Source organism: Cervus canadensis, chromosome 14 (genome assembly GCF_019320065.1).
Source record: "Cervus canadensis isolate Bull #8, Minnesota chromosome 14, ASM1932006v1, whole genome shotgun sequence".
Lineage (NCBI taxonomy): Eukaryota > Metazoa > Chordata > Mammalia > Artiodactyla > Cervidae > Cervus > Cervus canadensis.
Window position 1 is genome coordinate 30,598,871 of NC_057399.1, and position 12,407 is coordinate 30,611,277.

Consider the following 12,407-nt stretch of genomic DNA (forward strand, 5'->3'; position numbering starts at 1 on the left):
CACAGCCAGGGGAATTTAGCAAGGGCCTAGGAATTCTAAGCACTAGAGGACAATTTTGTAAAAATAAATAAGACACTAATAGCAACTCTGGAGAGTAAAAATAAAGACACTAGTAGCAACCCTGGAAAACGGAGAAGATGCTTTCTGTTGTTTATTTAATCCCATCTACCACCTTCCCATCTCTACCCGAGATACTGCCTGTCACGGAACAAGAACAGGAGGTCTCTAACAGACTTCAAGAGTCCCTGTGCACAATGGTGCAGGCAGGGCAGGTCAGTTCAGTCGCTCAGTCGTGTCCGACTCTTTGTGACCCCATGAACTGCAGCACACAGGGCCTCCCTGTCCGTCACCAACTCCCGGAGTCCACCCAAACCCATGTCCATTGAGTCGGTGATGCCATCCAACCATCTCATCCTCTGTCGTCCCCTTCTCCTCCTGCTCTCAATCTTTCCCAGCATCAGGGTCTTTTCAAATGAGTCAGCTCTTCACATGAGACAGGGCAAGGCTTGTGTAAAAACCACGCTGAAGAAATCAGTGCTTACCATCACTTTTACTGTCTGACTGGAATTTCCTCTTCTGGTTGAATTTATTTGCCTGCTGGAATTTGTTCTTTGGTATTTTATCCCCTTGCTGCTTATTCTTGAACTGCTTCACACCTTTTTTCCCAGGTTTTGTGGCAGTTTTCTCAAAGTTCTTAGATCTGATTTTAGGTCCACCTTCCTTAACTGTTTTGGGGAATGCCTTTGAAGAACCTGAATCTAGTGACAATAATAAATAATTATTAGTTCAACGATCCTGGGCCTGGATCTTTTATCCACTGGGCTGTATTTGTCACAGAACATTACACATATTTTAGTGAAACATACTTTGTCCTTCTCTCAAAATGGAGCACAGAAAGACTTAAAAAATTACAACAAAATTTAAAAACTTCCTCTGATGATAAAATTATAACACAGGTTCATTATAGAAAACCTACAAAGTATAGAAATACATAGTAAAAACTACTCATAATTCTAGAGATAACCCACTACTGTCAGGTAGGTATATATCTGTTTTAAGCACACATCACAAGATGAGATATTATTTACGTCTTCATGTGTGTGTGTATTTTGGGGGTTAACAACATAATAGGAGTCTAAGAATAAAACGAACATTTAAAACTTAGAAAGTACATCATATAGACAAATTCAAAATGTTTATATCGCAAAATTTCTAGCTACAAGAAAAAAACACCAAGACTGCTTAGGAAATTAGTCATTGATACAATTCTTGACTTTTCTACTTTGCAATACTGACACCTGATGGAATAGTAAAGACATCACAATTAGAAATCCTGAAGATTTGGCTTGCCAATAAACATATTAATCACTCATACACAGTGACACTTTGTCCACTATTTTAATCCTAACTCTAACCCACGAATAGATTGGAATCTGCTACACCCCCTCTCATCCCACCAAACCCTCCCTTCAATAGACAAAACCACCACATGGGAAGCATGTTTTGAGTATCTTACCATTGTTTTTATGAAATTTGTTTTTTTCTTGTGATGTCTTTGTATCTTTACCTGTTAATTTTTTTTTCCCTTTGACTTCCATTATAGCAACTCTGGAAAACAAAAACAAAATCCAGAAATGATCACTAAATTGCTCTCATCCAATAAAGGTCCTTAGTCGTCACTGCCCCATTTACTCCTTGACCACAGATGCAGGACAAGTTATCTGTGTCCCTGAGGAGTCCAGGAACTACACAATCACTATTTCTAAGATTGAAAAAGTAAAATTCGACACCAATACAGAAATAAGAACACCCCCCCCCCACACACACACACACACCTTGACTAGCGAGTGATGTTTCGGAGGCAACATTATAGTGACAGTAAAGGTTACAAATAAATCATTATTTACACTAAGCAGGCTACAACTGTCAGTGTTTGCATTTCTGACAACAGCAGGAGGATTTTTGTGACAAGAAACTGACAATATTACCATTTCCCCAGCCAGGAACAAACAATACACTACACTTAATCACATTCAAATTTAATGAAATAATACAAAAGATTATCTAAAATCTAAAAGTTTCCTATGTAACCCAATGTAGCTAAAACAAAAAACAACTTCAAATGTTTGTTATTCTTTTAGAGGCAACTAATAATTTTCAAAGACCTCCAAGATAAGACTGTTGACATACGGAATATTTCATTTTAAAGGAATCTGGCTAGCGGGTTATTTCTGGATTGAGACCCCACTGTGCTCAGGACAAATAACAGACAACCCTTCAGCTGCCCAAAGCTCCAGAAAGCAGAATTTATCAAGAACAAAAGCTACTATGTGTTGTCTATTTCTGTACCTTCCAAAGCTGCATGTTCAACTCATTTCAAAATATCTAAAGCTGACCCTCTAAAGTAGATGTAAGGGATCCCTGACAATTCCAGATCTTTCTAGACAAGAATTGTCCATTGAAGAACAACACATTTCTTAAAATATTAATAGGTACAAGAAAAAAGGGTTCTGGAGTGAAAGGCATTTAGGAAACACTTAAATGAAAACAATTAATGAGGAAAAAGTGGTTCAACCTGGTTAGAAAATCCTGCTTACTTTAGCTTGTGCTTGGTGATTAATGGCTTAAATTAGCAAATTAAAAGAATCTAAGAATCTGATTTTCCTTAAAGAAGCCTCATTAATTTTTGCAACACATATAATATAGGTTAGTGACTTTAAATATACATGGGATTCTGAGAAGTCAGCAAGGAAAGATGAATAGAAAAATGGGTAAAGTGTAAGAGAGAAAAATAACCAAAAAACATTTAAAAAAATGTTCAACCTCAGAAACAATTTTAAAAAAATATATTAAAACAAAAAAGAAAATATTATTCCCTCTATGGACTCATAGTATCTTTATTTTGTTGCTAAAACTATTACAGTTTTGACATCTCTAAGTTTCTGTGTCCTTTTACCATGGTCCACCCTTTTTTCTTCTTAGCACATCTTTAATTTCTGGCACTTCTTCCACGTTTATCTCTTCGTATCCCTGCACAGGTCCTAAAGTCAGTCATTCTTCAAGGAACCCTGATTCCTCATGCTGAGATCTGAGTGCTAGGTATGCTTGTCACTGTGGTGTCACTGCTTCTTGGTCTTTTGACTAGACAAGGCTAGGTAATATATGTATGTACATTAATCTTCTGTGTACAAAGAAACCTGTATTCCTGTATCATTAAGTTCACACTAATGTCTTGAACACGAAACATGTGCCACAGGGTTATGGTTGGTAAAAACAAAATTTATCAACTACAATATATTTATTTACAGTTTGTCATTTCCCGAACAGTATCCATTCAAAACACTGCTTTTCAGTTAGTTAGGTCAAATGTTTTCCCTTCACTCCTTCAGTGAGGTCACTGGCGGTGGGGAGGCAAGCAGGTGATGCATAGCATGTGGGATCTCAGTACTTTGAACTCAGCGTCCCCTGCATTGGAAGCCTGGAGTCTTAACCACTGGATATACATCTGTACTAGTTAGATTCATTTTGTTTAGGTCTGCATTCCATTTCCAGGCATGGCAGTTGACTTTCTTTTCATTCGCCTAGGGTCAAGATCATTCTTTTTGGTGTACAGTGTTGATTTTGACAAACCCACAGTCATGTATCCTCCACCAAAGCACCTTACAGCACTGTCCCACAACTCCTAGAGGCTCCCTGTGCAGCCCCTTTGCACTCATCCTCTTCTGGCTCTCTTGGCAACACCTGATCTTTTTTTCTACCCTCTAGCTTTGTGACTTTTCAAAAATGTCATATAAATGGAATCAGACAGTATACATCCTTTGGGGTCTTGCTTCTTTCATTTAACAAAATGCGTTTGCTTGTAGACCCTGTACCATAACATCAAACCATCACATTCCAGTGTCTTGAAATCATCTGTTTCCCTTCCATTACTCCATTCAGACACTTTATCTCTTGTTCAGATTGTTTTCTGCTGTTAGATTCAATTTGCTATGATTCCACTCCCTGCTGCCTGATTAATCGTCCATTATTACATCTATTCCATGTTATTTACCTGCTCCAACACCTTCAGAAGTCTCCCACTGCTTACAGGAAAAATTTCAAACTCAGTCTGTGTGCTGTGCTTAGTCGCTCAGTTGTGTCCGACTCTTTGGGACCTGACAGACTGTAGCCCACCAGGCTCCTCTGTCCATGGGGATTCTCCAGGCACGAATACTGGAGTGGGTTGCCATGCCCTCTTCCAGGCGATCTTTCCAACCCAGGGATTGAACCCAGGTCTCCCACATTGCAGGAGGATTCTTTACCAGCTAAGCCACCAGGGAAGCCCTGGTAAAATTTGGCCCTAACTCACCCACATCACACCACCACACTGAAGAAAACTTTATTCCCTCAGTATTCTTTCTCATAAGCCAAAATTAAAAGCCATTCTTTATTAGTACCCATCCTTCAAATCCAGCCTAAATGACAATTTCTAATCATTTTCCCTCCATATGCCTTCCTTATTTCTCAAATGATTCTCCTTATTCCTATGGCACATTCTGATGAGCTTATAACTTAACATTTTGAACTTGAAATGCATTAAATACCTACACATTATGTACTAGAAAGGTAATGGGTTTCTAAATATACATATACAAACAAACAAACAAACAAAATCAGTGTGCTGTAATAGAGACAGACAAAGAGAAAATCAAAACATGGCATACCTAAGTACTATAACCAAAATACACAGAAAGTGTTGAGAGTCACAGAGCTGAGAGAACCATGAAAGAAAACAGTAAAGATTTCCCAGACACAGAAGGACACGTGACTGATCCTGAGTGATCTTGACTCCTCTCAGCAGACTCAGCACTGCACTTTGAAAGTACTGACCTTTCAATATCCAACTTCTGAATGCTGGCATTCCTTTCTCTCCTCACTTCTCTCTGACGATCTCATGCAATCCTATGACTTTCTATGCTGGAACCCCATGCATTTTTCCATCAGGAACATCTCCTTGAGCTACAGACTTGTGTATCTAACTGCTCCCCTGAAACTTTTAAGTGTCTAACAGGCACTTTCCACCCAACAGAACCGAAATACTGAATTCTTTAACTATATAATCACTGCAAACTACCCCCAAACAATAACATCCTAACCTAATTTTGCCCATTTCATCAGTAGCCCACCATCCATTCCACTGTTCAAGGAAAAAACCCAAGATTTACCTGTAATAGTTTGCTCTTCTTCCTCTGCTACATTCAACTCTTCAGGAAGTCTTCTCCAATCTTTTAAAAACACCTCTAACCCTTCAACTTCGATCTCCACGACCACCGCCCTAATGCACAGCATCAATAATCCAACTATATAATCATTTACATTCCAAATTATTATACATTTTCCAAAAAGAACCCGGGCCTATTGTGTTTCTCCTTTGCTTATAAGCCTTTCCTGTGCTCTACAAAGAGGAATATTCTTCCGTTGTAGAGAAAATCAAAACTCCCACCACGGCTTTCAAAGTTCTACAGAACCTCGACTCTCCTTCCCGTATTATCTTATATGTCTGAACTTCCAGCTCACTACCTTGGTCACCTCTCTACAGCTCCCACCTCAGGGACGCAGCTCAAGCCACTGCCTCTGCTGAAGGTAGTTTTCCCTGGGCCTCCAGATTTCAGGGTTGCCTCTAGCCACGCTCCGCGTCTCGGCTTAAAGATCACTTCCTTAGACTCCCCTATCCTTTATCTCGGCACCCAGTTCGTTTCCTTCCAGCGCGTACCACTTGCAACTGTACATTCAGATTGCAAACTGGGCACCGGGCCCTGACCGGGCGCAGAGTGAGTGTCAAACATACAACAGAAAGGCTGAAAGCGAACTAGCCCGGACCCGGACTTTAGAGGCTGAAGGTAATAAAAGCTAACCCAGCACTCTCTAGGCAGCGTGGTAGGGACACGAGTTGTACACTCGCCCTTGTCCCCAGGCTCCCGTCAATCCCCAAACTCCCACAACAGAGACGGCCACAGAAAGCCGCCCGGCGGGTGACAGGGTGAAACCTCTACCTCAGAAACCCTCCGACTCCAGCACCGGGCAGGGAGCGAGGCCCTCCCGAAGCAGCCGCGGAGTCCCCAACACTCACCGCACACGTGTGGCCCTGACAAGGGCGGGGCCCGGCTCCGCCTCTGCGCCTTCCGCTTCCCCGCCTTGCTCCGCCCCCTTTTTCCCTTCTTCCTCAGCCGAGCTAGAGTTAAGGGACTGGGAGGTGCCGGAAAAACGGAAATTCGGCGTTTCTACTGGTCCGCGTCTAGTCATACGTCATCTAGAGGCGCGAGTGCGGCGCCACGGGAGTTTTGGCCCTAGAAAGTATCCGTGGTCAATGACGTGCTGGTGGCTACTCAAAGTGACGTTAATTAACCCTTTCCCTTCCCGGCCGCAGAGCGGGCTGCTTCTAGTGAAGGCAGACCGATTGTGGAAGTGGAAGGTTGGCTGGCCGGGCTTCTACTTGTTCTTCAGTCGCTAAGTCGTGTCTGACTCTTTGTGATACCATGAACTGCAGCACGCCAGGCTCCTCTGTCCTCCGCGATCTCCTGGAGTTTGTTCAGTTGAGTTAGTGATGCTATCTAAACATCTCATCTTCTGTCGTCCCCTTCTCTTTTTGCCTTCACTCTTACCATCAGGGTAGCAGGGAGCATTAAAGGGATATCTCGGTAGTTGGCTATGATTGCGATCTCGTTTCTTTCTGTTTCTTAGTTGGATGGCTTTGGGCAAATCCCTCAATTTCTCTGAACCTTGGTTACCTGATCAATAAATTATAGATGGCTAAGTCATACATGGAAAGCGCCTAGCACAATAAATGATTTGAACAAGCGCTCAAGAAATGCTTGCCATTTTAAACCTCTGCGAGTTCCTCCAGACGGTAGTTACCTCACTTAAGGCTTTAGGAAATCAGACTAGTTAGGATGTTATCCCCATCTTACAGATGAAGAAACACACCACAAACTTGCTCTGGTCAAACAAAAGAATTTATTCTCTAACAAAATTCTGGAAATCATGCTAGTACCGAGGTTGTGCACCCTCTGAAGGTTCTAGGGTAGCATTATTTGCCCCTTCCAGCTTCTAGCGGTTCCAGGCATTCCAGAGACTGCAGTCTCTGCCTTTGTCTTCATATGTCTTTCTCTTCTATGTCTTCCTGTCTTCCATATATTATAAAGACACTTGGCTTTGGATTTAGGGCCCATCAGGATAATCAAGGATGCTCTCATTTGGAGGTCCTTACTTAATAATATCTGCAAAGATCCTGTTCCCAAAAGCAGTCTCTTTCATAGGTTCTGCGGGATGGTACACTGATATATCGTCTGGAGGGCCACTGGGAAAGTTGAGGAATAGGACTTGATCCCAGGGGTGTCAAGCATCAGATTTTACTGTCTTCCAAATCACATGTTTCCCACCTCTTAAGGCATCAGACTGGTATTTCACTACACTTTGCTTCTTGAGGACAGGGACCATCATTACTTCCCAAACACCTATAGCACTATTCAGCACATAGACAGTTGCTAAGTACATTCTGTGTGCCTTAAGTATTAGTTTGGATAAGCTCTTTTAAGTCTCATAAGAACAGTTAAGTAGGTCTTTCCCCTCAAATTATGTAGAAAGGGGAAACATTCAGTAGTTTTGATCCAGTCAGTCTGACTCCAAACTCAACATGACTGACTATGGACTACTATCTCTAATTCACAGATCCTCCAGTGAAAGCTCAAGAGGAGAGAATACGGAACAAGAACAGCAAAAGGTCCATTGCAGCACCTGTTAGGCAAATAGAATGGTATGTACTAGCCAATAATAATGATAAAATCTTCATGTATACACCCTACCTGAAAGAGATATATTTATATTTTCAACACCACAGTTTGCATCACCCCACATCCTCTCAGACAGATCCATGTAGCTGTCAAACGTATTGGGTTGGCCAAAAAGTTCATTTGAGGTTTTCTATCCGATCTTACTGAAAAACCCCCAAACAAACTTTCTGGCTAATCTATTACATCAAACTCTGTTCATCTGCCTTCTCACCAGGGAGAAAAAAAAGTCACATACCTAAGTCCTAGATGATTATTATGATGTTATTTATCAAATCTGTGTGCTGTCAAAAATTTCACAGTAAGATTGACTTGAGTGTTTGATTTGTTTGGAGTCAGTTGGAAGTATCTTGTAGTTTCATAGGATAACAACAACAAAAGTTTTCTATAATTTTACAGTTAACCAAGTTAATTCTTCAAATATCTAATACCTGTCCATTCTCCCTATGCTCCATGCCCCTGCTTCCCTCCCAACTTCTGACAACCATCAATCTATTCTGTTTTTATGAGTTAGGGTTTTTGAGATTACACATATGAGTGAGATCACACCATATTTGTCTTTTTCTGTCTGACTTATTTCTCTTTTGTTTCCTGACTGCAACACATCCTTCTCAGTTTCCATATTTATATCAGAGTTCAGGGCTAGGAGAATGGAGAAAAGATGAAATCCTCTTTTTTCCTCCCAATAGGGCTCTATCCTTTCATCCCAGAGGGAGAAGACCTGGCAGTGTTTCCTGTCTATTTAAACGCCTAGAACTCAGTCACACAGCTGCCCCCAGGACTGGAAGACCATCAGACATACTGTTAACCAAGCGTTTGGATTCCATTCTTTTTCCAGTACTGTAGTAAAATTACAGGTAACTTGGCAAATATGCTTTCATCCAGCAGCAAAGATTTGTTATTTAATCTGGTTTAAAACTTAAAATAACTCTAACTAGTAAGCTAAAACTTAAAATCATTGTGGTATCCAAGGTAGTGGATCTCAATCTTGGCTACACATCAGAATCACTTGTGGATTAAAAAAAAAAAAACCAACAACAATAATTCTGATTTAATTAGTCTGAAGTGGGACCTGGCCACTGAGAATTTGGAAAGTTCCCCCAGATCACACTAAGGTGTGGCTAAAATTGAGCTGCTTATTTAGGGAATGGAGTTCAAGTTGGTGATTTGATTTGATTTTCCAGTTAAATGAGGATTAAACCCTGTAACCTTCTGGTTCCTCTTTTTGTGGTCAGCAGAATTAGGGAATTAAATGTAAAGTGCACTTGTTTCTCTAAGTAGAATGTCTTAGATATAACTGTATCTCTCTTATTGCTTGAGACTTCCTGCAGTGAGTTAACATCATTACATACTGAAAATGGTTTAATTTGAACTATAAGCTTTCAAATGTATTCCGGAAAAAGTTCGCTTTTTTTTTTTTTTCCAATTTGTTACTATTTTGTTCAATTTTCCTCTTTTTCATAAAAATAAAGTGTTAGGTGTCAGCTCCCACACATCTCCCCTCCCTCCAAATCAGTTCTTTAAAGTTTTAACTAATGGATTTTTAACTAACGATGTTCTTTTTGTGTTTCCCAATGCATAAGCAGGGATAAAGGGCATGTTATTGATGTAAAACATAAGTGGGACTTTGGCAACGATTGGGTTTTATTTTCAGGACCTATTAGAATCATAAATCCATGGAAACGGAGCAGTTGGCAACACATTTTCCTTTAGTAAAAAAGAACTGCTTCTGAGTAGAGCAGATTATGTCTTTCAATACACATTTGCTAAAAAGTGCACAAATATAAACATTAATTGTGCATTCTGAATTTCCAGTTACTGTGTAGTAGACATAAAATTGACCTTGTCCTAGTTTTACTTTCTTTGATGACATTCTTAAGAGCCACAGAAAAATCAGATCAATAAGATGGTGGCTCAGTTGGTAGAGAATCCACCTGCAATGCAGGAGACCACCTGCAATTCAGGAGACCCAGATTCAACCCCTGGGTCGGGAAGATCCCCTGGAGAAAGGAATGGCAACCCACTCCAGTATTCTTGCCTGAGAAATCCCATGGACGGAAGAGCCTGGCGGGCTACACTCCATGGGGTCGCAAGAGTTGGACATGACTTAGTGACCAAACCACCAGCACCACCAAACATAAAATTGACCTTGTCCTAATTATACTTTGTTTGGTGACACTCTTAAGAGCCACAGAAATATCAGATCAATAAGATGAAAATGTATCTGATTGTAGTATAAAATACCACTTTTAATGAAAGATCATATCAAAGATTAGTATCACTTAAAGCCCATGAGTCATACTTAACACTGCACTATCATAGAACGTAACTCCTCAAGCAACGGGTACCAGGTTTTAGCAAGGATGGGAACAATGAACATGTTTTTGGTTTAACTTTTTGCTGAACTTTTGTTTTCAGGCTTTATGGAAGGTATTTCCTCTGCAAATTAGTGACTGGTTTTGACTTGTGATTTCCTTGATTTCTGAGCAAGCTCATTAATAAATGAATCATTTTATAACTATTTCTCCCATTTTACTTTTAAAAACTATAGAAATGTTAAGTCAGTACTTAACAATGATGTCTAGCTCTATATACCTACTCAGTTTTCCTCCTTATTTCAAGATGGAAAAAAGATTAACCAATAACCTAAACCCATTAGGTCACTTTGAATTTTCCAACAGATGCCAAGATAGAATTAGAAGGCCAAGACATGTATTGGGGGTGGGAAGCCTGTGAAAGACAAGGAGAGAGAGAACAGGATTAAGTCAGAAGCCTCAGGCCATAATACTGATCAAATCCTGATCTGAAGGGACTGATGGACAGGAGAAAGGTGTGGTAAAAAGATCTTTTGATTGAAGGTTCTGAGACTGGTAATCATACCCTTGTAAGGTGAAGACTACTACAGAGATCCTTTTGCAGTGACCATGGGGGCTAAGAAGTACTGAGAGGCGCCTGAGTTGATCACCTGGGCCCTACAGTGATCGCACACATCCCTGATGTAGAAAAGCAGCCTTACCTCTTCCTGCTGATGTGAGTTCATCACTGCTGCCAACATGGTTGAGAAGGAGTTCCTCTTCTCACTGTTGGTCCTGGACACAGTGACTCCAGAACATCCAGGAAGCATCCATAGCTCAGCGGAACTCTTGCTCTACCCTCTGCCAAGAATGTTTCTCCTTTGCAGAGCCCAGAACTGTAGGAACAGAAAGCACAAATTGCCCCAGAGGACCATTTAGAATGATAGCAAGTGGGGCCATTCCTGCTTCTGCTCCTTAGTTCCCAGGCCTATGTAGTTGTCGTCTTTATAGTACCATATAGAGATCTCTCGCTTGGATTTATTCTGCATTCTGGAGGACAGCATCCCATTTTTGTAGATGACGGCCTCTGAGCTGGTGCTTCAGCTGCACCTTTAAAAAGCCAAAGCGCAGCTGTGTCGCATGGCTGCCTCTGGGGGAGCAGTGTGTAATGTGTCTGTGGATCACATGACCTCCTTTGCTGTGACGTGTGTTCCCTACTCAGATGCTATGTTGTGTAGTTTTCCATGACTATAGATCAGGTGCTTCTTAGCTTCTGGACAGTGGTCCTGGCTGAGGCTCTTGGGCAGGAAAAGCAAGTCCATACTTGAAATAGGACTCTCTTTATCTATGAGGAGAAACAGCTGGCCCTTCCAGAGCAGCAGGCGCCCAATGTCATCAGCTCATCAGCAGGTGACCTGCTGGTCTCTGGGAAACAGTGCCAGTTCAAGGGCCCAGCACTGGTTTCTGTTGCTGGCGGGTCTCCATTCAGAGGACTCAGTAGTTAGACTGGCTTTGGTAAGTGGAAGTTCACGCTGCTTGGCCCACCTGTAGCCTCTGCCACTGTCACTCTGGCTACTACGTTCATGTACCCACCTGGCCAGCTCTAGAGTGTCTAGTGTTGCAAGCTCACTAATGTCAACTGGCTGAATCAGCTTGTCTTGTTGGTTTTTCAGTGGTTATTGTGGATGCCTTTTGAGGGCTTCCTTTGTGGCTCAGATGGGAAAGAATCTGCCTGCCCTGCAATGCAGGAGACTTGGGTTCGATCTCGTGGTTGGGAAGATCCCCTGGAGAAGGGAATGGTTACCCACTCCAGTATTCTTGCCTGGAGAATGCCATGGACAGAGGAGCCTGGTGGGCTACAGTCCATGGGGTCACAAAGAGCTGGACACGACTAAGCAACTAACACTTCGTTGGGCATTATCATGTGAAAATGGTCACCTGCTGTGTCCATTCCCATCTGCCTTTACCCTGGACCTTGTTTCCCACTGTCCTTTTCCTTCCAGGTGCTGGGCGGGTTGGGGCATTGGCCAATGACAGCAATTTCTACATGCTCTCACCTTGGGCCATTTCTTCTTCCCCATAACCTGGATGACTAGGTATACTCTTGCCCATTAGGAAGATTCCCCCCTCTACTGTCTCTCACCTGAATGAGGTTGTAATGCTACTATTTACTTTCAGTTTGTACCCCCAAACCTTGCCAATTCACCTGTCAACTCTGCTGGGGCCTTTTCCTCCTCCATCAGCTATTTGTAAGGCTCTACGGCCACAGAAGAGAGCTGAGGAAGGA

General features: G+C 41.8%; 1 protein-coding gene and 1 long non-coding RNA gene across 12 annotated transcripts in view; one reads left to right on the forward strand and one right to left on the reverse strand.

Moving 5' to 3' along the window:
- Nucleotides 1–11,001, reverse strand: part of PUM3 (pumilio RNA binding family member 3) — a 51,049-nt gene extending 40,048 nt beyond the window's left edge. For 2 of the 10 annotated variants that reach the window (XM_043486879.1, XM_043486877.1), the window contains exons 1-4: nt 6,110–6,211; nt 5,205–5,314; nt 1,517–1,608; nt 543–758 (exon numbers count right to left, since the gene is read on the reverse strand). In XM_043486879.1, the coding sequence (XP_043342814.1) occupies nt 543–758; nt 1,517–1,598 (298 nt within the window). In that variant the 5' untranslated portion in view covers nt 1,599–1,608; nt 5,205–5,314; nt 6,110–6,211. Of the gene's footprint in view, nt 1–542; nt 759–1,516; nt 1,609–4,051; nt 4,224–5,204; nt 5,315–6,032; nt 6,212–10,842 lie in introns of those variants that run through there. The other 8 variants (XM_043486883.1, XM_043486878.1, XM_043486881.1 and 5 more) reach the window with 8 other exon arrangements.
- On the forward strand, nt 6,413–8,947 carry LOC122453038. Of its 2 annotated transcripts, none has more exons than XR_006272927.1 (3): nt 6,413–6,576; nt 7,708–7,792; nt 8,516–8,947. It is a non-coding gene; the product is annotated as an uncharacterized LOC122453038 (long non-coding RNA). The 2 variants fall into 2 exon arrangements; XR_006272926.1 differs by having other exon boundaries at nt 6,413–6,571.
- Nucleotides 11,002–12,407: the final 1,406 nt, after the last annotated feature.